Source organism: Theropithecus gelada, chromosome 18, assembly GCF_003255815.1.
Source record: "Theropithecus gelada isolate Dixy chromosome 18, Tgel_1.0, whole genome shotgun sequence".
NCBI classification, from domain to species: domain Eukaryota; kingdom Metazoa; phylum Chordata; class Mammalia; order Primates; family Cercopithecidae; genus Theropithecus; species Theropithecus gelada.
Genome location: NC_037686.1, coordinates 16293867 through 16319929, shown reverse-complemented (window position 1 = coordinate 16319929; position 26063 = coordinate 16293867). Strand labels below are relative to the sequence as shown.

At 41.3% G+C, this 26063-nt stretch overlaps 1 protein-coding gene across 3 annotated transcripts in view; it reads left to right on the top strand.

The window, feature by feature from the left end:
* The window catches only part of OSBPL1A (oxysterol binding protein like 1A), a 225833-nt gene that overhangs the window by 172356 nt on the left and 27414 nt on the right, over positions 1-26063 (top strand). For all 3 annotated transcript variants that reach the window (XM_025365016.1, XM_025365017.1, XM_025365018.1), the window contains one exon: positions 19488-19563. In XM_025365016.1, coding sequence (XP_025220801.1) covers positions 19488-19563 — 76 coding nt within the window. The remainder of the gene's footprint in view (positions 1-19487; positions 19564-26063) is intronic.

The following is a 26063-nucleotide window of genomic DNA, read 5'->3' as shown; positions in this document are numbered from 1 at the left end:
AATCCAAAAGGGAACAGATGGGAAAATAACATACATGTCAGAGAACCCTGGAGATATTATGTGTTATTATCACAGAGCAGGAAGGAACCAGAAACTCAACTCCCTTCCTAGAAATTCTATCCCTCTGATGGTAAGCAGTCAAAAGCATCTCAGATCATTTACAAACGAAGTTAAATCAGGCTGTGGAAATAGCTAAAGCAAAGCACAAACAAATTGTTATATTTATTCTGAAAAAGTAGGTGTGGTTTGAAAGGAAGTTAGTCTGGAAAGTTCAGAGCCATGAAAAGCAACACAGTCATATTTGCAGAAGGGCATTTCTGTTATTCAGTCCATCTCTGCTTCCTTTTTTGTCTTCTCTTGTTGTGAAGTATTTTTTGCACCGTTTTCCCCAAACCCTCGTTTCGGTGATCAGAAATCCTTGTCTGCAGTGTTCCAGATAACATACAGCCCATTAAAAACAGCCTTGCTCCAGACTTACATTCAAAGATCAACAATTTTTATCAAAAGTTCAAACCTACATTCTAGTAGAGAACTCGAGGTCTCACCAAACCGCCTACTGCTACCACCAGCCTCCTAATCCAGCTGGAGGGGTTCAAGTTCTGAGACAGAACCTTTCTCAATAGAGAGCCCAGAAGGTTTCTATTACAGTCAGGATGGGCTTCTTTCCCCTCCCCAAACAACAAAATTACCAGTAATAAGACAGCTTTGGATACTTTTTGGAATGTGGAGAGATGTTAGTAGAAGATGTATGCTCACCGCCTTGAAGCCTCTCTGCTCCTTGGAGAGCTCCACACTGCAGGAGTCCTAGTTAATCCTTTAGGAATGACAGTAGTTAGCTCTGATCTGTGCACTATTCACCATGTATTGCATTAATCTGTCTGTTGTTCAGACCATTTCCTTTAGGTCCTAATGACCATGATCTACTCTCACTTTTCACTTAATTTCAATGACTTCGCATCCATCTGTTCCAGCACTCGTTGCATGAAATCTAAGTTATTCTTAGAGATAAAGGTGAGCAAAGAATAGTGACTTTGTGCCTAGGTTAAGGTCGGCCTTTCTGTTTCATCTTTCCTTCCTCAGGACTGTGCTGAACACTGTGAAGCAGGCCTATAGTAAGGCAATCCAGCTGCCTAAAATGACATCATCTTAGTCAACTAGAAGCCTGGTTCAGAGATAATTTTTCATCAGTTCCTTTTTGCTTTCAAATGTGAAGATTCTGTAAGCATTCCTGTTAATTCAGTTATGGTAATAAACTGAGAAACAGAAAATGTACTGCATTCTTGAAGCTTGACAACGAATTCTAAATTTTAGAAATCCATTGTGAAAATCACTTTAAAATTGTGTACATATGATTTTAACTTATTAAAGTCAAAACAAGTAAAACCTCTTGTAAAACAAGAGCACCCTAACCTTTTTATTGTGTAGATCCAGATTTGTTAAGTGGCAATCATAGACTATAGATAAGTAATCTAAAAGATCAAAAATGAAAAAGAATCTTAAGTTATGGAAATATTAGCAAAATTAAATAGTAATATCGGATAATTACGTCAGATTTTATTATTATTATTATTATTATTATTATTATTATTATTATTATCATCATCATTTTGAGACAGTTCCACTCTGTCATCCAGCCTGGAGTGCAGTGGTGTAATCTTGGCTCACTGCAACCTCTGCCTCCTGGGTTCAAGCCATTGAACTTCTGAGTAACTGGGATTTCTGGGATTACAGGCTCCCGCCACCACGCCCAGCTAATTTTTTTGTATTTTTAGTAGAGACAGGATTTCACTATGTTGCCCAGGCTGGTCTCCAACTTCTGAGCTCAGGTGATCCGCCTGCCTTGGCCTCCCAAAGTGCTCGGATTACAGGCGTGAGCCACTGTGCCCGGCCACATCAAATTATTAAACTTAAAATAGGAAACCAAGTCATTGGATTTTTTTAAAGATTTGTAACTAAAAATGGTATATGACTAGTCTTAGAGCTCTTGTGTTAGACTTGTACTGACCTGCTTCTAAGATGCTAGGCTAATTTTAGTTGGAGAGGTCTAACAGCAGGTTAAATACCCAGCTGTTGAGTCACACTCATCTCTGACTAAGCTGTAAGATATGGTGCTCCTTTATACTAGGCTTCAGAATGGCATTCTAGATATGCAGAGAGAACTTTGTGATGGCTGTATTTGTCTGAATTCGAACGTGAAACTAGGTACAGGGTGCATTATAATAACAGTCGTGCAGGAAGAGTTTTAAGTGATTGGCCTCTTTAAGACCAGCCTCAATTCTGCTTCTGTTGAAATGGGGATAGGCAAATTTCAGGAATTTAATTGTATAGGTAAATTTTAGATACTTTCTATTGATTTATGTATATTAAACTTATCAAGTATTTCAAATATAACTTTGAAGGTCTTGAATCTTCATATACATTACAACTAAAGTTTTTTTTTTTTTTTTTTTTTTTTTGAGACAGAGTCTCGCTCTGTCGCCCAGGCTGGAGTGCAGTGGTGCGATCTCGGCTCACTGCAAGCTCCGCCTCCCGGGTTCACGCCATTCTCCTGCCTCAGCCTCCCGAGTAGCTGGGACTACAGGCGCCCGCCACCTCGCCCGGCTAGTTTTTTGTATTTTTAGTAGAGATGACGTTTCACCGTGTTAGCCAGGATGGTCTCAATCTCCTGACCTCGTGATCCACCTGCCTTGGCCTCCCAAAGTGCTAGGATTACAGGCGTGAGCCACCGCGCCCTGCCTACAACTAAAGTTTTAATTAATAGTACACAACTGAGAAATAATAGTATTTTTAAGACTGTGGAATAAATCTTATCACCTCTGGAGGGCAAACATTTTCTCCCTTGTTTGCGGGCATCATTTTCATTGTGATAAAATCAAATTGTATCAACTTAGGGTGAGATTCTGAGAGTTGTGTGACTAAAACCCAGTATTTGCTCTCAGATTTAAATGTTAAGAGAATGTGAAAAATCATATCGAACTTTTAGGCAGTCAGGTGAACTACTAAAGATGAATGTGTTGGTTGAAATTTTTGAATTCTATCTTATTAAAATAAGGTCATATTTGTTTCAAACTATCTTATTTATTTCAAATATTTTTAAGCCCACTTAGCAGAAGTGCCAGAGTTTGAAAGTTTTTGAACGCCGCTCACGGTGGCTCACGCCTGGAATCCCAGCTCCTTGGGAGGCTGAGGTGGGTGGATCAGGAGGTCAGGAGATTGAGACCATCCTGGCCAACATGGTGAAACCCCATCTGTGCTTAAAAAAAAAAAAAAATTAGCCAGGTGTGGTGGTGCATGCCTTTAGCCCCAGCTACTCAGGAGGCTGAGGCAGGAGAATCACTTGAATCCAGGAGGTGGAGGTTGCAGTGAGCCGAGATCACGCCACTGCACTCCAGCCTGGTGACAGAGCAAGACTACGTCTCAAAAAAAAAAAAAGTTTCTGAAGCAGATTCCAGAAATGAAATAACATTTTGAAACAGAAGTATCTCAACTATAAACATTCCTCGATATTTTATTTATCCAGCTTCCTAATATCCTTAAAACCTTATAGTAGTTGAAATGTAGTCAATATTTGTTGAATGATTTGATTTTTTTTCTTTTTTCTGAGATGGAGTTTCGCTCTGTTGCCCAGGCTGAAGTGCAATGGCTCAATCTCCCAAGTAGCTGGGATTATAAGCATACGCCACCACACCCAGCCAATTTTTGTATTTTAGTAGAGACAAGGTTTCACCATGTTGGCCAGGCTGGTCTCGAACTCCTAACCTCAAGTGATCTACCTACCTCAACCTCTCGAAGTGCTAGGATTACAGGCATGAGACACTGCACCGGGCAGGAATTTTTTTTTTTTTTTTTAAACTGCGTTGTTCCAAAGTTTCTTAAATCCGTACTGGGAAAAGGGAAAGCCCTTTTGCTGACTGTCTTTGCCAGTGGTTCTAGAAAGTGAAGATTTTGGACTCTTGTGGTGGGGAGTGGGGGTCCCCAAGGCTCTTTCAGGGGACAACAAAGTTACAGCAGTTTTCGTTATATTACTAAAAATGTGCCTTTTTCCTATCATTCACTTAAATGTTTATAATGAAGTGTCTAGACTACTTGATATAAGAAATTGCAGACTGAATGCAGAAACAGTTATGAGAATGCAGTTATCCTTTCTTAATCCAGACATTTAAAAGATTGCAATAATGTAAAACAGTGCTACTCTTCTAAGTTATTTTTGTTTTGGAAAATACAGTCTTTTTCTATTAAAATGTTATTTAGGGCTGGGTGCGGTGGCTTACGCCTATAATCCCAGCACTTTGGGAGGCCGAGGCAGGCGGATTACCTGAGGTCAGGAGTTTGAGACCAGCATGGCCAACCTGATGAAACCCTGTCTCTACTAAAAATACAAAAAATTAGCTGGGTGTGGTGGCGAGTGCCTGTAATCCCAACTACTTAGGAAGCTGAGGCAGGAGAATCACTTGAACCTGGGAGGCGGAGGTTGCAGGGAGCCAAGATCACGCCATTGCACTCCAGCCTGGGAGACAGACCAAGACTGCATCTCAAAAAAAAAAAAAACAGTTATTTAGGTTAACATATCACTTTTACTTTTATTAAATGAATTAGTAAGAAATTATTTTCAGCTTTTAAAAAATTTGGTAAATAACAATAGATAAAATCCACATTAAAAGAAAACTATACCAGATACGGTGGCTCAAGCCTGTAATCCCAGCACTTTGAAAGGCCTAGGTGGGAGGATCACTTGAGTCCAGGAATTTGAGACTCTTCTGGGTAACATAGGGAGACCCCATTGCTACCAAAAAAGAAAGAAAATGTAGCTGAGTATGGTGGCACTTGCCCGTAGTCCCAGCTACTCGGGAGGCTGAAGCAGGAGGATTGCTTGAGCCTGGGAGGCCAAGGCTGCAAGTGAGTCGTGATCATACCACTGTATTCCAGCCTGGGTGACAAAGTAAGACCCTGTCTCAAGAAAAAAAAAAAAAAGAAGAGAGAGAAATGAAAGTGAAAGAAAAACTCTTTGGGGGTCTTCAATAAGGGTTTTTTTGTTTTTTGTTTTGTTTTGTTTTGTTTTTGAGATGGAGTCTCACTCCATCACCCAGGCTGGAGTGCAGTGGCACGATTTTGGCTCACTGCTCACGATTTTGGCAACCTCCACCTCCCAGATTCAAGTGATTCTCCTGCCTCAGCCTCCTAAGTAGTTGGGATTACAGGCACACACCACCACGCCCGGCTAATTTTTGTATTTTTAGTAGAGATGGGATTTCACCATCTCTAGTTGTTGGCCAGGCTGGTCTCGAACTGAGTGCTGGCATTACAGGCCTGAGCCACCGCACCTGGCCCCAGGGTCTTCAATAATTTTTAAGAGTTTAATTGATCTTAAGACCAAAAGTTTGAGAAATGCTAATCTAAACCAACAGGTTATATTACATTATAGTTTCTTTTTGTTTGTTTCATGGTTGCAGTATAATTTTTATATAGTGAAAATAACAGATCTTGCATATAAATTTGGTGAGTTTTGTCAGGTGCACAGACCCATGTAACTAACATCCCAGTCAAGATGGAACATTTCCATCACTCCAGGAAGTTCCCTCTGACTCCCTTTCAGTTAATCCCCCCGCTCTCCATAGACAGCCACTGCTCTGATTTCTGCCACTATGGATTAGTCTTATCTTGAACTGCATTATAAATGAATCACAAGCGCATACTCCTTGAATGTGTCTTTAGTCACTCAACACCGTGTCTTGGCTTTCATTCCTATTGTATATATCATTGCCTGTTTCTTTTTATTAGTGAATGCTATGTTAGTTTGAATATCCCACAATTCAGCTTATCTATACTCCTGTTGATGGAATTTGGGTTTTTTCCAGTTTGGAGTTATGAACAAAAAAGCTTTTATAAATGTTCTTCTAGATACCTTTCTGCGGACATGTTTTCATTCTCTTCACTATATAGGAGTAGAATTTTGGGTCATAGGGGAGATGTGTGTTTAGCTTTGTAAGTGTACTATTTCCTGAATGTGTACCCTTTTGCACTGCAGTCAGAAATACGTGAGAATTTTAGTTGCTCCACATCTTCACCAACATTTGGTGTTTTGTAGGTATGACATGATGTCTCGTTGTGTGGTTTTAATTTATATTTTCTTACTGATTTTGAATGCTTGTCCATGTTTTTCTTAGCCATTGTTTTCGTGACGTGTCTGGGAGTTTTGTCCATTTTAAATTTGTTTGTATGTCTTTGTATTAGTGATTTGTAGTAATTCTTTATATATTCTGGATACTAATCCTATATCAAATACACATGTTATGGGTATTTTCTTTTAGTTGGTAGCTTGCCCTTTCATTTCTTTAATCACGAACAGAAGTCTTTAATTTCTTCTTTGTTTGAACAGTGTTTAATTTTAATGAAGTCCACTTTGTAATTTTTCTATTATGTTAGTGCTCTCTGGGGGTTCTCTCTCAGTAATCGTTGCCAACCCAAACTTTTAGCCACTGCCCTGGTGCTCTTTGGTATCACCAATGGTGTGTTCTTGAAGTCAACTTTGTCAGTGTCTTTCGAAGAGAATGACAGAAGAATGAAAGGTATTTAGAGCACATCAGAAATTTTGTGATGCAACATTTTAATTCCTCAGAGTAAACAATAGCCTTTTTTGTTGTTGATACTATGGAATAATTGTTTCTTTTTGTAAATGTGCATGGGACAATTTACTTGTTCTAGATCCCTAATAGAAAATCATCTGGCATAAAGTTGATCTCAGCAATGTGTGTTAAGTACCTGTATTACAGGTTCTATACCATTCACTGCAGGTTCAACAGGGCTTGGAATCTAATGGTAATAAGAGTTTAAGTAAGTACTTTTGCTGCAGCAACTATGCATGTTGTCAAGAAATTGGTGGTAGGTGAATAACAGTGTGTGTGGAAACTCTTAGCCTTTCAAATGGAGAGAATGTGTTGCATTCTGTGTGGTTCCTTATGCCCCAAGCAGGACAAAGAAGGGGTGGAGGGATGAGTGTTAAATTTCTAACAATGGAATTTGGTACTTTTCAAATGACTTGTAAGTCAGAATATATTTATCCAGTGGTAAGATTGCTAGGCTTTTCTGCTCATCATTTGTTTTTCAACCATTGTTTAAAGAATAGACTTGTGAGCTCTATCCCAGATGAACCATGTAAAGATTTTTTTCAAGCAAGATTATGCATCATTTGTGAAAATGAAGTAAGACTTTTTATTACTACAGTAATTTACTCTCGAACATAATTTTAAAATCTAATTACTTTTGTGAATTCAAATTTATTTTATAGTTTAGCTCTAATGACTTCCTAATTTGGAAGACTATTTTGCTTTGAGTGTTCAGTAAACTTCAGCAGGGCAATAGAAATTAAAGATATAAGCCGTGTCATTAAATTAGATTTAAATTGGGACTTGTAGGCAGGGCGCAGTGGTTTATGCCTGTAATCCCAGCACTTTGGGAGGCTGAGGCGAGTGGATTTCTTGAGGCCAGGAGTTTGAGACCAGCCTGGGTAACATGGCAAAACCTTGTCTGTACTAAAAATACAAAACGTAGCCAGTGTTGTGACACATGCTTGTAGTGCCAGCTACTCCAGAGGCTGAGGCACGAGAATCGCTTGAACCCAGGAGGCAGAGGTTACAGTGAGCCAAGATCGTGCCACTGCACTCCAGCCTGGGTGACAGAAGGAAGGATGTGGAGGAAAGGATAAGAAGTCTGACAGTTGAGAAGACAGGTGATAAGTATCTAATAACTGCAAATAGTTATACACACACAAGTGCAAAACACACATACAACAATATACATATATACATACAGACTGTCAATGTTGTAGTTACAGATGTGTTGAAATCTGTTTCTCTGTGGAATAGTTTTCTTAGATTTTTAGCTCATTCTTTAATCTTGAATCAGAGGTAAGAATTAAGTTGTTTTTCACTTTTCTAAATATCCAGATCAATATTCTGCTACCTAAAATTGTGATTCCTACATAATACTTAGTAACAAATACTTACTTGTTAAGCACAAGTGAAAATGTTTGTTAAAGAAGTTAGTTTTGAAAATAGTCTATTAAGTGACATAAGAGGCCAGGCACAGTGGCTCACGCCTGTAATCCCAGCACTTTGGGAGGCCAAGGCGGGCGGATCACCTGAGGTCAGGAGTTCGAGACCAGCCTGGCCAACGTGACGAAACCTCGTCTCTACTAAAAATACAAAAATTAGCCAGGCATGATGGTGGGCGCCTGTAATCCCAGCTACTCAGGAGGCTGAGGCAGGAGAATCGCTTGAACCTGGAAAGTGGAGGTTGCAGTGAGCCGAGATTACACCACTGCCTCCAGCCTGGGCAACAGAGCAAGACAGAAAATGATGGTTGTGTTCTTCATACCTCATTGCTTACTTATCTGTATCATTTTTTCACTGTTTTTCTTTCTTCAGCTCCATCGTAACTTGAGACATTAGGTAAAATCATTTATTTTGAAACTTTGAGCACCTGTCATATGCAAAATATTATGTTCCCTGAAGGACACAGAGGAGAATAAGACATAGTCTGCAATCTCAGAGTCTCGGAGGGGAGGAGGATTACACTCTGAGTGGCAGATATGTAAGAAACAGCAGAGGGAATGCATGAAGGTAGGGAAAATAAAGAATTGTGAAATTTAAGCTGAGCATGAAACTAGCCAATTTCATTGTCCTAAATTAGAACCTTGGAGTTACTTTTAAAATCCCATTGCTGACATCATGGGTGAGTTTGAGATCATTCCCCAAGGCTGGGTGCGGAAGAGAAGCCTGAATGGAGGAGCATGCTTGAAGTCTTCTCCCAAAGATGGGTTGGGAGAGGACGTACCCTCGGATCTGGATGGGAATGAGTTTTAGTACCATCTAATCATGTCAATGGAATGTTTAAGGTGCAGTAAAATTAAGTTTGGGATTTATTAGTATGTTCTTTCATCATTTCAATTAAATGAAAAATGTTAATTGGACAGAGTTGTCCCAGCACTTTCACTCTGGTCATATGACATTAAAACAAAGAATGTCAATGAATTATTAAACGGCAGAAAAGAAAGGGACATTTCCAAGTCAGAGTCCCTCCCGAGTTGCTTCATTATGTCTTAACCGCAGTCTTTGCTTAAAGATTCTTTGTTTAGTATTCTGCAGCCTCCTAACCAGAAGCTCTTGGAAGGGATAGTTCATTAATTTGAAAAATCTCTTCAATTTATACCTGTATCTGGTCCCAGGTGAGAGCCATTGGCTGGCATTCACCATCCAGGTATAAAGCCTTCCATCAGGGTGCGGTGGCTCACACCTATAATCCCAGCACTTCGGGAGGCCAAGGCACGAGTACCGTCTGAGGTCAGGAGTTCGAGACCAGCCTGGCCAACATGGTAAAACCCCATCTCTACTAAAAGTACAAAAATTAGCCGGGTGCGGTGGCGCATGCCTGTAGTCCCAGCTATGCAGGAGGCTGAGGCAGGAGAATCACTTGAACCCTGGAGGTGGAGGTTGTAGTGAGCCGAGATCACACCACTACACTCCAGCCTGGGTGACAGGTCGAGACTGTCTCAAAACAACAACAACATAAAAGGCTTCCTAGGGGAAGGAAGCACAAGTGGTGAAAACCATTTCATTTTCTGCTTTTCCCCAGGGCAGTAGAAAAAATGTCATTCCTGTTTCTCTGTGAAAACCTTAATATAGTTATGAAAATTGTTTAATAACCATTTTTAGATCATCTTTTGAAACTGTAATTAGTAAATTTTTCATCCAAAAAGTCATAGTAGTTTTAAATCTTTAACAGCTCAGGAAGATGAAACAGTTTTCATTAATTAATTATAATTAATTATTGTAATTATTAATAATTATTAATAATATCAATCAAATTAATAATAATAATAATATCAATCTCTACTTCACGTTGAAGGTTTTCTACCTACCAGGTACTGGGCTGAATGTTTTCTATCACTGACCAATTTCCATATTTAAAATAAAATTATATTTGACCACATAATGCACACTGGGGTGTATGTGTATTGCTGGGACAGAATTTTCATTAACAGTACCTACCCTTGCCAAATGTATTTGATTTCATTTTTTAAAATGCTGGTTATATTACCATTAAATTGAGTCTATAGACCAGAATGAATGGGACCAAAAGTTTTAAAAACACTCTCTGTATGCATCGTTTCATGGGAACTCCACCATGGCCATATGAAACACTAGTATTGTCATTTTCTAAGAAAAACCGAGGTTTGGAATAGGTTAGTTACATGTTCAAGTTCACGCAGTCAGAGTTCTGAAAGCCAGGAGCGACAGCTGTGGAGTTAAAGAATCCAGTTCTACTAATTCAATGTATGACCATGGACAGGTTATTTAATAAGAGTGCCTAATAAGATTACTTTGAGGATTAAATGAGGTGATGCACATTAAGTGATTAACACAGTCTAAACTGGAGCAAACTCTCACTAAATGCTAGCCATTAGTATTCATCCACTTCATCTTAGTAGAACTCTTTAAAGCTAGCCTGGGGATATTTTGATGTCACAGCGTTTGTGAAAGTGTTGCTTTTAAAAAAACGCCTGAACTTTTTCTGTCTTCCCTGAAACATACAAATCAATGATCAAGGGTCTTTTGAACAGAGATAGAAGCTGGAATGAAGCTAAATAAAAATATAAACTATTAAGATTCCTGGAATTGCGAGTAAGCGAAGTGTTGGAGAGAGAGCTCCTCTGTCTTCGGAGAAAGGGAGTAGGGCCACTTCACAGGCCCCGTTTGTGAAAGGCATAGAGGGCATGAGAATCTTAGTCACAAGTGGCCCAAAGTGAGCAAACAAGGACCCACCCCTTAAAGAGACCTAGCTATCTTTATGTAGAGATATGGACTTGAGAGAGAGAAATACTTATCATTTAGAGAATGGGAACATCATGTTAAAAAAAAAAAAGAAACAGCTTTAGGGTGGGAGAAGCCTTCACCAAGATAGAAAACACAGAATCTATGTTTTAAAAAAGAGACATACTTGTTTGTAAAAGTTTTTTGTTAACCTGCAGATGGTACTATGTGCAATCTAGGTGACAAAAGATTAATAGCTATCACATACAAAAACAAATTCTTAACAACAACAAAATCCAGCAGTATAGATGATATAAATAGGCAGTTGACCATCTTTGAATTCAGGTGGTCATTAAGCATATGAAAAGTGTTCTAACCCACTAATAGTCGAGAAAAAGCAAAGTAAAATAACAAGGTAGCATCACTACTGCAATCAGACCCAAAACCTAAAAGGACAAGAACACCTGTTAACACCAAATCTTGCTGGTGGGAAGAAGAGAGTGCTCATAGACTGCTGGTGAGATACGAAATTGTTAAAAGCTTCTCCGAAAGCAGTCTGGCCGCATCTATGGATGTGTGAAATAGAGATACTCCTTGGCCCAGCAATTTTAACCCCAGTGCTCTGCCCCATTAAAATGAAGGCATCAGATTTAAATAAGAATGCATCATATATTGAAATATTTTTGTTGCATTATTGTAGCAAAAGAATGAAATGGTAAATGCCTTTCATGGAGAATGACAAAATATATTTTGATACATAGTATTCTTATGCCATATTATACATTCCTTAAAATAACTAGTATACCATTTGACGTCAACAAATTTGCACATAGTATTGGAAAGCAGACCATAGAGAAGTGTGTATAATCAGTACCCTAATTTGGAATATTAAGGGCAGCATACCCCTTTGTGTGTGCACACATGCACGCTCTACATGTGGCCCTTTGGGAACTTGTGGAAAAGCACAGAAAAATAGATGCCAGCTTCTTAACGTGGATTATAGGGTGGTAGAGTGGTGGTGGAGATGGAGGAGTGAGGGGGCAAGCAAAAAGAACAAACAGGGAAAGACGACATTAAAAATCCGCGTGTGCGATATGCTACCACATACATGTACACGTGCCTGACGGTATTAGAAAGATATACCTGTGTCTGTCGATTTGAAGGGGAGTGTCCTTGATATTTCATGAAAAAGCAATGTGATCTACAGGGTAATATTTCTTTTTTTCTTTTTTTTTTTTTGAGACGGAGTCTCACTCTGTCGCCCAGGCTGGAGTGCAGTGGCCGGATCTCTGCTCACTGCAAGCTCCGCCTCCTGGGTTCACGCCATTGTCCTGCCTCAGCCTCCCAAGTAGCTGGGACTACCGGCGCCCGCCACCTCGCCCAGCTAGTTTTTTGTATTTTTTAGTAGAGACGGGTTTCACTGTGTTAGCCAGGATGGTCTCTATCTCCTGACCTCGTGATCCACCCGTCTCGGCCTCCCAAAGTGCTGGAATTATAGGCTTGAGCCACCGCGCCCGGCCTAGGGTAATATTTCAATTAAAAAAATGCACATATCTGTATACCCTTGTTTGTATGAAGAGGGGGTGTGGAAAGGAGCACTTGTGCTATTACTGTTGGTGTTGGAGGGTGCAGGAGAAGAGGTCTAGCTTGTCCTTTATCTGTAGGTCGTTTTCTTTGTTATATAATAATATATTTTGGCCAAGCACAGTAGCTCATGCCTGTAATCCCAGCACTTTGGGAGGCCATGGAGGGTGGATCACCTGAGGTCAGGAATTCGAGATCAGCCTGGCTAACATGGGGAAACCCCATCTCTACTAAAAATACAAAATTAGCCGGACATGGTGGTGCATGCCTGTAATTCCAGTTACTCAGATGACTGAAGCAGGAGAATCGCTTGAACCCGGGAGGTGGAGGTTGCAGTGAGCTGAGATCGCACCATTACACACCAGCCTGGGCAAAAAGAGCGAAACTCTGTCTCCAAAAAAAGTACTTATTTTTCAATTTGAAAAATAACCATATACTCCATCCCTCTCTAATTTACTTGTATTTACTACCATTTGGTATATGCCCGAGAAGATTGTTTTAATTGTATGTGTTGTTTTGGTTTTGACATAGAACTTGAATTCCTAAAAATTTAAGGTCAAGATTACCAAACATTGTGAATTAAGAAATTTACCTTTTTTTCTGGAATACTTGTTAATAATGAATTGTTTTTATTTTGTTCATTGGGAAAATACTGAATGATAGCTGTTCGTTTATGTTTCACATGTAGATTATGATAATAACATATATAGCCTTCCCTGGTAGGTGGATTTGGTTTAGCAAATCATACCGTAAACAGAATCACACAGCCAGTGTTACACTTGGGATAAGTTATCTGTCTGTAATGCAGGTGGTGAATGAAATGTCTATAATGCACAAAGAGCGCCTACGTATGAGAAGATAATTTAGTGGACAGATGATGTCACCACTGACAATGAGTGTTTTTATCTTAGTATGTTTGTGCTTTATAAAAATAACAAATAATTTTAAAAATTCTTTAAAACTGGTGTGTAGGTAAGAAGTTGAGCCTTCATTTCCAAGAAGCTTTAATTGTCCTAGGCATTTTTCTTAGTGCAGATCTAGCTGCCAGAAGAAGGTGAATTGTACAGCTGTGTAGCTTCGACTTGCAAGATTTGCCCCAGGTTACACAGCTGGGTGGTAGCAAGAGTGTGCGCTGTAACTCTGGTTTCCATTCCACGGTTCTTTTATATCCTCCATGAAAGGGATGACACCTCCCCCACCTCCTGCCAAGTATAAGGATATCTCAGTAAAAATATGCATGCACATACCCAAGACCCAGAAGAGCTCATGTGTGTCTCATGAAATATCAGGAGGCAAGCCTGCAAAGCATGAAACACCTGGCAGCCAATTCCAGGTGAAGCTTAATTTTGCCTACCTTTGTGTTATCATCTTTTTCTTCTTTTCAGAGGGCCTCTGTGAGCAAACAGTGTTGAGTGTTTAACCTAGCAATCCATGGAGCAGATGCAGGAGGTGGGCTTGGTGTCCAGCGGGTAGATAAGGGAGATCTGTGCAGTTAGGTAAATTTGCGAGGCTCAGCTTCCAAATAACATATAATTTCTTTTTTCTTTTTTTTAAATGGAGTCTTGCTCTGTTGTCCAGGTTGGAGTGCAGTAGCACAGCCTCAGCTCACTGCAACCTCTGCCTCCTGGGTTCAAGTGATTCTCCTGCCTCAGCCTCCCAAGTAGCTGGGATTACAGGCATATGCCACCATGCCTGGCTAATTTTTGTATTTTTAGTAGAGACGGGGTTTCACCATGTTGGCCAGGATGGTCTCGAACTCCTGACCTCAAGTGATCCGTCTGCCTCAGCCTCCCAAAGTGCTGGGATTACAGGCATGAGCGACCATACCTGGCCCAAATAACATGTCATTTCTGCCATCCAAATAACGTTTAAAGATTTTGAAGATCGTTATCTCCTGACCTTGCACAACTTTTCAGGACAAGGGGATTCAAGCACAGCATTTGTTAGTCAACGCTTCTTAAATGAATTTGGTTCTTTGGGGTCTGTCTACAATGCTGTGTAGCAGGGAAATAATGATGTGCCAGCAAGCGGAGCTGTTTGCATCACATAGATGAAACCACTGTGAGACTCTTCCTTGAAAAACCAGTTATTGTGCTGTTGTCTAGATAGTCGTAATGTCATCTGTATGGTTGAAAATAGAACCAGGACATATCACTGCCAGTCCCTGGTACAGGGTGCGTTCTCTCTGCGTGAAGAGAAAAAGGAAGCATAGAATACTGGATAATGACCCTCAGATAAACTCCACGGAGAGAGAATCACTGAACTGTGCTTTCAGCCTGAAAATTCTGGTCGCTGCTCTCATCTGTTCTTGTTTCTGCCTGGAGTAACACTGCCATCCAACATCATTTGGGAATTCTCTCTTCCTTTTTTCCTGGCAGAGGGAGTGAAAGTTTTAAATATGGAAACACATCCTTTGCAACATAATTTTTTTTTTTTTAACTGAAGCTCCTACCTAATTTTTTTTTTAACTTCTCTACTCCCTCTGCTTCTTCAAATAACACTGCAGAAGATTTAGCATTTTCTTGATGATTAGACTGTGGACTGTTTTTTGTCTGTTCTTGACTTTAGACTTGTAAAATTGGGCAGATTTTTGTTCCCCACCCTATTCTTGAAACAATACAACCATTTTGTTTTCAGAAGTAATCACAGAGATCCATTCTGTTCAGTACAGTTGCCACGAGCCACACGTGGCTTTTGGGCCCTTGAAATCTGGCTAGTATGACTGAGAAACTGATTTTTTTACTTTTTTTTTTGAGACAGAGTCTTGCTCTGTCGCCCAGGCTGGAGTGCAGTGGCGTAATCTCAGCTCACTGCATCCTCCACTTCCCAGGTTCAAGTGATTCTCCTGCCTCAGCCTCCCAAGTAGCTGGGATTACAGGCACCTGCCACTGCACCTGGCTAATTTTTGTATTTTTTATTAGAGACAGGGTTTCCCCATCTTGGCCAGGCTGGTCTCGAACTCCAGACCTTGTGATCCACCTGCCTCAGCTTCCCAAAGTGCTGGGATTACAGGCATGAGCCATGGCACGCGACCTGATTTTTTACTTAATTTTAATTAACATAAGTTGAATTGTAAAATGAAGCAGAAACTGTTCTTCCGTTAAAAACAACTTTGTTAAGACTAGATTTTATGTTAACTGTTTAGTAGCTTAATTGAGATGTGCTCTAAAAGTGTAGGATACACAAGGATACACACTGGATTTCAAAGACAATATGGAAAAATATAAAATATCATTTTTGGTATGTATTATATGTTGAAATGCTCATATTTTGGGTATCCTAGGTTAAATAAAATAAATTACTAAAATTAGCTTTGACTTTTTAAAATGTAGCTACTACAGAATTTGAGATTATACACGAAGCTCTCATTGTATTTCTCGGGCTGGAGATCTTGGCCCTGGCACTGCTGACGTTGTGGGTGGGTAGTTCTTTGTTGTGGAGCCTGTCTTGTTCCTGGCATGATGTTTAGCAGCACCCTTGGTCAAGCTGGGGTGCCTTTCTGTGCACTGACTGGTGGAATCCTCCAGCCTCTGTCTGAAACCCTTCCTTAAGAGGCCTCTCTCATCTCCTATTTTTAGAATTAATTGTGAGGCAGGTCTTTATATTAGCCACCCTAATGTAAGCATTCACCTGCAGTAATTAACAGCCCTTCTCTCTTGAGTGGCACAGAATAAACCAAATTCTTTACAAAAGAGATAATGTCTAATAGGTTGTATACATTCCAAAGCTTCTTCCACAAATACTTAAACTCCTGCTTGGTGCTAGCCATTGTCCTAGGCAGCAGGGCTACAGCAGTAGACAGAACATGCGTTCTCATGGAGTTTACATACTGTTCGGGGGTAGGAGGTCAACAGATCAGCAAGAGTGTACCTTATGTCACGCCAATCAGTGCTGTGGAGGAGGAAGATGAAGCAGGCTGAAGTGCATAGCAGCTGGGGGAGCTGGGGCATGGATGTCATTATTCCTGCCATCCCAGGCCCTCTCTCCAATACTCCAAGACGCCTCTCGTGCCCACTGTTCGCCACACCCCCAGCTTTTGTTTCTCTAGCTTCGCACGTCCCTCAGCACTGCTTGAAAGAGATGTTTTCCAGACACCTTTGCCTCGCCTCAGATCAGTCCTCCCACGTGGAAGTGTCCTAGTTTCTTTTAAAAGTGGCACCTGGGCTGGGTGCGGTGGCTCACACCTGTAATACCAGCACTGTGGGAGGCTGAGGTGGGTGGATCACCGGATGTAAGGAGTTCGAGACCAGCCTGGCCAACATGGTGAAACCCCATCTCTACTAAAGATACAAAAATTAGCCAGGCGTGGTGGCGGGTGCCTGTAGTCCCAGCTACTTGGGAGGCTGAGCCAGAAGAATTGCTTGAACCCGGGAGGTGGAGGTTGCAGGGAGCCGAAATCACACCACTGCACTCCAGCCTGGGCAACAGAGCATGACTGTGTCTCAAAACAAAAACAAAAACAGACAGAAACAACAGTGACACGTGAGCCTGAATCCCAGCTCAAATTGCCTTCGGGGATGCTCTGGCTACTGCCCCACTGTGGCAGTCTGAGATTGCACCTGTCTTCCTGGCAGCCCCGTCATGCTGTGGACTTAGCCTGTGGTCAACAACTGAGAGGTCATTTACTAAGCCATGGCTTGTGTGCTGCGTAGGTGTCTCGTGGGCGGGTGTTTCTCTTGCTGCTTCCCATCAGTTTATTGCAAAAGTGTGGTCTCAGTGAGGCAAGGCGCTTGGCTCTGCGTGTCCTACAGAAGAAAATAACATGGGCTATGACGACTGTTTACTTTTCAAAACCCCTTTCCCTCTGCTTTCTGGTTATGTTCAGAATAGGTAATGAATGTTGCAGATAATCCGACCTCCTTATAAATGAGTAAGGATTACATTCTCATAAAATCACAGAAAGTTTTGTGCATAAAAATGAGTATAGGATATTCCCAGGTGGGACTCTTGGCTGGCAGTCCTCTGACAATTTCTAAACCGAGAATAATTACAAAGCTCGAATGTCTCTCATCTTCTGCCTCCAAGATATTTGTTGTTCTTGTCTTTCTGCTATTCTTGCCTTTAGTTAGAATGGTAGCACACATCTATACATTTAATGTCAGCGTCTGTCGGGGGTGAATAACAGCCCTCATTCCCTCTTCACAAGCTGCTTTCAAGCTCATAACTCTCTAGGTGTGCTACACTTTAGGTTGATTTTTCCAAGACACTAGAAGGAAAATTTGGCTGGGCGTGGTAGCTCATGCCTATAATCCCAGCACTTGGGGTGGCCGAAGCGGGTGGATCACCTGAGGTCAGCAGTTCAAGACCAACCTGGCCAACATGGTGAAACCCCATCTCTACTAAAAATACAAAAAATTAGCCAGGTGTGGTGGCACACGCCTGCAGTCCCAGCTACTCAGGAGGCTGAGGCAGGAGAATCGTTTGAACCTGGGAGGCAGAGGTTGCAGTGAGCTGAGATCACATCACTGTACTCCAGCCTGAGCAACAAGAGAGAAACTCCATCTCAAAAAAAAGAAGAAAAAAAAAATAGATGGAAAATTTAGTTTATATACATCTCTAAAACTATATTATACATGCAAAGGATAGATAATGGCAGGGATTCTTATTCCTGGTATCCATTGTTCATGTCACAGAGATTGATGGTCTTGGATAGTGGGGAATGTGATTTAAATACCATCTGTGGCCACTTATCCAGCAGATTGGTTAGATGGCAGATCTGCCAAATGAGCAGTGCGTGTTCCTAAAACAGAAAAAGAATCTAGAAGAATTCCACCATGGATTATTGACTTAAAAATGTAAATTATATTAACTTCTATAATCTAAATTAATTAGTTTAATTTAGAGGTTCTTTAGAAGCTAATTTTAAAAATATTTAATATTTTAGCTATATGGATGTATTTCAGAAGGCAACTGGAAAACTTTTTATTATTTTATTATTGTTTATTTTTTGAGACAGAATCTCGCTCTGTCGCCCAGGCTGGAATGCAGTGGCACGATCTCGGCTCACTGCAACCTCCGCCTCCCAGGTTCAAGCGATTCTCCTGCCTCAGCCTCCTGAGTAGCTGGGATTACAGGCATGCACCACCACGCGCGGCTGATTTTGTATTTTTGGTGGAGATGGGTTTCACCATGTTGCCCAGACTGGTCTTAGCTCCTGAGCTCAAGTGATTTGCCCACCTTGGCCTCCCAAAGTGCTGGGATTACAGGTGTGAACCACCACGCCTGGCCGGCAACTGGAAAACTTTCATAACAGTGTTATGGAAAGCTGGCCTGGGCACCTCTTGCACACCCCTCATTCCTGATGGTGCTGCCATTCTGATCTGTGGGAATGGACTGACTCCCTGCCCACCAGGCCTGGCTCTGATGTGCTGCTTATCCAAGCCACAGACCTTCAGCCCCAGGCAGCTGTCATCCCTTGGCTACTTTCAAACACCTACAGAGGCTTTGAAGATGCTCTTTCTGTAGAGGTTAGTTTGTTTTCCAGTATACCCAGAATTGCTAAATCAGATTTTGTTCAGTGTTAGTCTCTTTGGGGAAGTACTGATGTATGTTACAGGGCCTAAATACTTTTTACTTTTTAAAAAATACTTTGGCTTTTACTTTTTAAAAATACTTGGCTTTTATAAAAGTTTTCTATTTTCCATTTCATTTCTTAAAAACCTGTATCTCAGCTTTGTGATAGCATTTTGTTTACCTCATTTAGCAGCTAGAGAATGATAATGTATTAAGTATCAGAACATGGTAGGTGTGCCATGAATCCAACAACAGGGTCAGATGTGCATTAACGTGAAAGGATAGTGGATCTCTGAGATGGTCCAAACAGCTGGACCCCAAGGACTGGGAGGACTGAGTTCAGATCAGAGCAATGCTGAAGACAGAGGGCCAGTTGATTTGCTACAGAATCTTTCAGAGGCCAGAGTAGGTAGCGGTGAACAGGTGCAACCCTAGATTAGCCCTGTTTAACCCTGTCTGTGATGACACACATTTTTAAAGTGTCTCTCTGTGTCTGCAGCTCTCATGTGAATGACAGTCGTTTTTCCCTCCTAATGACAATGGCATTAGAATGAACTTTATGTTTTTCTTTTCTTTTTTCAGAACAAGTTTGCCTTCTCCTATGTTTTCCAGAAATGACTTCAGTATCTGGAGCATCCTCAGAAAATGTATTGGAATGGTAAGTTAACGGTTTTGTCATATGATATTAAGCAGATATGTTTAATCGTATATTCTTTAGAAAGGAATCTGAAAGTTTGCATAAAATGGTGCATGACAATGTTTATGGAAACGTACGAGAATCATAAATTGTGAAAAGTCATAGGTGAATTTTTTCTGACGAGAATTTGAGCTGCTCTAATGGCTTCAATGTGCGTTTTTGATGTAAAAAAAAAAAAAGGCCGTGTTTCTGTCATCACAGCACATTTATATTGCCCCATAGACTTACCCAGAAACTCTCAGAAAGAACAGACAAGTCCACGGTGGAGAACAGGATTTCACTTACACTTCTGTGCACAGAGCAAGTTTTCGTATTTGGAATTTGTGAGTGTTGTGTATTAAGTATTTGGAATACGTCTCTGCTTAGTTATCTGTGCAGGTGGATGTGATTTGGGGGGAGGTAGGGAGATGGCAGCATTTCCTTTTATAGAAATCCTTGGATTCCTTTGTAGTTCGTAGTCAACACTGCCACCCTGATGTCAGTCAGGCTAGGATTCTGGGTAAAGTTCTCTTAACTCTTCCTAGTGTGATGTTGGACCTCCAAACATGTAAGTCGTGTGGCACAAAAGAATCTGCCTGGACATTACCTTTTAACATTTTGCAATTGAATGTGTATCCTGGGAGCACTCCAGAACTTTCCCTGTGCTGGGAAGTACAGTCACCTTGTGCATGCTGGGAAGTACAGTCACCTTGTGCATGCTGGGAAGTACAGTCACCTTGTGCACACTTCATTCTGCGGCTTGAAATCTTGTCCACTGCAGAGGTGCTCACTTTGGCATTTTTCTTTTCATTTTCTTTCTTTTTCTCTTTTCATTTCATTTCTTTTTTTAAAATTTTTTTTGAGACAGGGACTTATTATATTATCCAGACTGGAGTGAAGTAATACCATCATAGCTCACAGCAGCCTCAACCTCCCCGGCTCAACTGATCCACCCACCTCAGCCTCCTGAGTAGCTGGGACCACAGGCGTATCCTGCCACATCCAGCTAATTGTTTGTATTTTTAGTAGAGAAGGAGTTTTGCTGTGTTTCCTAGGGTGGTCTGGAACTCCTGGGCTCAAGCAGTCCTCTCACCTCAGCCTCCCAAAGTGTTGGGATTACAGACCTGAACCACCATGCCTGGCCTCTGGCATTTTTCCAATGTCTCTCTTCTCTAAGTGGATAATGAAATCTGAAACTTCCTAAATGTAATTTCTAAGGAACAAATTTCATAAACATTAATTTTAAACAAATATTTGACTCCTGCATGGAGAGTGAGCCTGATAATGTAGGATCTAATCCCCGCTCTGTTATGTTGGATTGTACCTGATATGCTCTGACAGATACTCTGTTTCTCTAGAATATGGTTTTACTTTTATGTTTAGGCACAGAACTTCTTGTACAAGTAAATGCTTATGCTGAATCATAAATAAAATACAACAAATAAACATAGAGCTGTTTGTGTTGAAAGGTTCCATAGAATGTTCTGAATCATATCTCTAGAATTTATTGATTTAAGGCATAGAGAGAGAGCTTCAGGGGAAGTCGTGTTTTTGGAAACTTGTTTCTGCTGAGGTTCGTAGGAGATGAATGTTCTGGAAGAACATTTTTATTAATGTGGATGGAAAGGAAATCACCTAGCTTTTGGAAATACTGTTCTTCGAGCACTGTCTGCTATAGGGCCTTCTCTCTCAGCAGCAGACACAATCAAGGTATAAGCACTAAGCGACAGTAAAGATGAAAAATGAAGAGTCTTGAGAGAGAAATACAAATATTACCCCCCCCCCTTTTTTTTTTTGAGTTGGAGTCTCACTTTATCACCCAGGCTGGAATGCAGTGGTACAATCTCTGCTCACTGCAGCCTCTGCCTCCTGAGTTCAAGTGATTCTCCTGCCTCAGCCTCCCGAGTAGCTGGAATTATAGGTATCCACCACCACAAGCAGCTACTTTTTCTAATTTTAATAGAGACAGGACGGGGTTTCACCATGTTGGCCAGGCTGGTCTTGAACTCCTGACGTCAGGTGATCCACCTACCTCAGCCTCCCAAAGTACTGGGATTACGGGCGTGAGCTACTGCGCCTGGCCTGGAACATATTTTTAAAGTAAATTTTGATATCAACAGTCCCCAATATCTGCCTGTTTCCATCTCCCAAAAGAAAAATAGGTCCAAACTTAGAGAATAGTAGTATCCATAGGTCTTAATACACTTAACTTAAAGTGAAGGCATTTTTAAAAATCCCCTATTGTATATTTCTGATTCTTTTTATTTTTGGAGACAGAGTCTTGCTCTCTGGTCCAGGGTGGGGTGCAGTGGTGTGATCTCAGCTTACTGCAACCTCTGCCTCCTGGGTTCAAGTGATTCTCCTGCCTCAGCCTCCCCAGTAGCTGGGACTACAGGTACGCGCCACCATGCCTGGCTAATTTTTTGTACTTTTAGTGGAGACAGGGTTTCACCATGTTGGCCAGACTGGTCTTGAACTCATGACCTCAGTTGATCCACCCACCCTGGCTTCCAAAAGTGCTGGGATTCCAGGTGTGAGCCACCGTGCCCGGCCTGCATGTTTCTGATTCTGTCATATTAATCCAAATACTTCACTTCGTGTCCTTTTTGTGAGGGTGAAACTGAGTTCTAGAAGCCATGTGCATACCTTCAGCTATCATCTCTCTTCCCTTACCTCCATTTACCCAGCTTCTTACTTTGTTAATAAGTCTTAAGAGTGGGAGAGGAAATTTGATACTGAGCCGTAGCTCTTCCTGCTCTCTGTTGTCGTGAGGAGCGTGCCAGGACAGAGTGCAGGGTGTGAGCATCCTGCGGGTGAAAGTCCCACAATTCCACGCTCATCTAGGGTCCCCATCCCATCTTTTTCCACAACAATTAATGCCCCGGATTTGTATGCTGTGATGATATCATTTTATGATGTAATGCTATTATTATTCAAAATATGTGGCTTTTCTAAATTCACAGTACATATGCTTATCTGCCAGATATGGTCTAAGTCTCACTTTGTCTTAGGAAGGAAAGAAGGAGTTTCTTCTCCAGGCGTTTGTCATCTTGGCCCCCAGTGTCCGCAGCCCCATTCCCAGCCGGGCTCACTCTGCCCCATCTCCTCCACTCCCACGCACCTGCACGTTGTACTTTACCTTTTTCCAAATAACATGTAGCCACTTTGATTTCCAGTACTGATGATATCCTTCTTTTCTTCTCCTAGTCTGTTTTGGGCAGGATTATGTTATCAAAATGTCGGATTATACAATGTGAAATGAATACTTTACATAACTGGAATTCAACCCTAAATCTCTTTGTGGTTGAAGCTTTTACCAAACAAACAGATCTCTGGCTCCTGAGAACTAATCCTGACACTGCTTAGTCATTTGAAGCCTTTGCTTATTTCTTTCTGCTTGTTGCCCCTTTGTCACAGGACTCTTTAATCCCAAAGCCTCGTGTCCTGTGTGCACCCTGTTTCCCTCCTCCTCTTCCCCTCCACCCCTTTGCTCCAGCAGCTTTCTCAGCAGGGCTCAGCCAGAGGTTAGGTCGTGGCTGTTCCTGCTCAGTGACTTAGGCAGCCAGCCCCAGGACCTCAGCACAAAATTTGAGGAAGTACTCGAGCTCAAGGCCATGCACGCACTGACCTTGTGTGTGTTCAAATGTCTTGTAGTAATAGAATAGTCCTGGATTATTGCAAAAGGTGACAAAGGTCTGGTATATCATGAATACCGACTATTGAAAGTGAAAGGAAAGTGTTGTATCATTCTTTTAAAGGTAGCTAGTGGAATCCATATACCATCAAGTTTTGATTGCCACTGTCATTCTGTTAAATACATGAGCAAGCTGTTCTTTAGTCATTGAAAAGCTTATACTTCCATGTCTCCTTGAACTTGTATTTCCATTTTATCCTTCCTATAGGATAACTCAATTAATTTCGTGTCCTTTTTGTGAGGGTGAAACTGAGTTCCAGAAGCCATGTGCATACCTTCAGCTGTCATCTCTCTTCCAGTACCTCCATTTACCCAGTTAACTCAATTTTTTTAATCTGTGAGGGTCTTTTATCGATTACTTTATCATACTTCATTATTACAGAAATATGTATAAAAATTAAAATTTAAAAAGCTATATATTCTATAAGGCTTTAATACTAAAGATTTCTTTGCATTGTTATGAATGTTAGTATTTGAATGATTACAATTGTAAACATTATAAAATTTATGAAAATATTAGCAAAAGGTAAAATGTTATGAGTGAAAAGAATTTTTTTGAATTGGGTTTAGATATCTGAGATGAATATCACTTGCTGCTAGAATGAGACAAGATTTTCAGTAACAATTATGTTCTTGTTTTTGAATAGATGCAAGGACTAAGAGCTTTGCTCATATTAATAGACAGATGGGAGCAGGAGTTTTTTGGGTTTTTAAAAAAATATCCAGTAATGTCATTCAGTTCTTTGACCCCCTTTTCAACTATGTGCCAAAAGTCAGATTATATTACACAATTTTTTGTGTGTGATTTATAAGCTAACAACTCAATTAGGACTCCCTTCAGTGTTACTAAAAACACAACTTTGGAAAACTCTAACTTGCACAAGGTTTTGTTACCTTTCATTAGTCATTGGCTTCTTGGCCTCTGGGAAATACACCAGACAAGCTTCTCCCAAGCTCTCCGATCTCAATTCATTGAACTGTTTTTATCACTCAGTTGTGCCTTGCAGTACTGAGAAAGGGTTGAGAAAATTGGAATATTTTTCACTGAAGTAAACCTTTGCCAATACGTTTTTGATAAAATGCTTTTATCTCACCATGAATCTTAAGATGTTTCCCACAGACTGAAGATTTCGCTCATTCATTCCGGTACAGAATGTCTGCCACACAGCTGTGGGGCCAGACCTCACGCCCAGACGTATCACCAGGTCAGAGTAACTGTCAGAAGGGATGTGATGTTATTTCTGGATTCAGATAAACATGTGACACCATATATGCCACCATGACAACAGTGTTATTCTTGCATTCCAACTCTAAGATAGATGCGGAGCTAGATAAGGTTTGGAACTTTGCCAAATCTGGTGTGTTATAAATACCAGCTAGAGAGGCAGGAGATAGAAGCAGCAAGATAGTTAAACAAAATTTGGTATCTCTAGCCCCACACTCTACAGTGGTCTAAAATCAGAATGTTTCAACCTGGGGAGAAGTGACTTGAAGACCCTATTTCTAGTGTCATGTCTTTCCCTTAACTGAAACAGGCAGTTAAGGAGCCCTAATGTAAGTTAATGGTTCTTGAGTAAAAGAGGCTTTGCTGATAACAGTACTGTTTGTAACCTTCCCTGTCTGGTCCCCTGGAGCTTTTCTCATTTCCAGGTATAAATACTATGCTGTGATTCAGGATGGTAGGATATTAAGTTCTTTTTTTTTTTTTTTTTTTTTTAAGTGGCAGAGGGCGACTGTGAATGGGGAGATGAGCAAAGAGGAACAGCACAGACCCTCCAGTGCAGGTGCCCTTTGAGACTTGCCAGTTTCTAGGAAAAAATGCGTGTGGAAGTAGATTCCCTTAAAGCCACGAATGCCGAGTGATCCAGTGCAAGCTTGCGGCCCGTGCTTCCATCGTCTCTCCACACACCTGTCTAGGTGTTGTCCAGCCTTTAGTGAAGTCGCCTAGCAGAAGGGCTCACGCCACCTCCCAACTCTGAAGCTGTTCAGCTGCTAAGCAGGAAGAATAGGAAAGGAATATCATTATGCTCATTAGCATTTTCCTTAGAGCTTTTCTTATCTTCTCCTCCCTGTTTTCCCACTGGTTGCACTGAGGTGCCCACACTGTGGTTCAGTTCACCCATGATGAGCACACCCCCTTTTCCCGCTCCGTGGTGCCTTCCTTTCTGCCTGTGTGTCTTTCACTCTGGCCCCTGTTGTACCCTCTGACTGGCCTGTGAGGACTGAAGACAGAAGGCCTGAGGGCGGCAGGCTTTTTTTCAAACTGCCCATCCAGAGTGGCCGCAGGCAGCTATCCCGGGATGCCTTAGAGTAACTCCTCTGCGTATGATCAGTGGTATTCAGATGGCAAGAACGTCATGCAGTGATAAACTGATGGATGAGATGCTAGGCATTGTGTGGAGGGGAGGGAACTGAGCAGCATGAGATGGGGAAAGAAAGACATTTGGCCCTCCAAGGCTCTCAACTGTAAGCACGATGAATTTTTTCGTCCTCGGTAGCTGTGGGAGGTAGAGGTGTCATAGAGGAAACATCCAGTGCCATCTCCATCCTGCAGGAGGCACGGCTCTATCCAGGGGACAGCCAACTGCCTCCAGCCCCCGGCTGTCAGCGGAGAGAGCTCTGGGGACCCACCAGCGTTTGGGTCATACACGCCGGGGAGCACCCTGCCCAGAAGCTGCTGTCTAGGCAACAGAGCAGACACACCTAGCCTAATACCTGAGGGGAATTTTCTCTCTATAACCCAAGTCTTTAGTAGTTACACTTCGGTCCTGTTACAGTGGTAGACTTT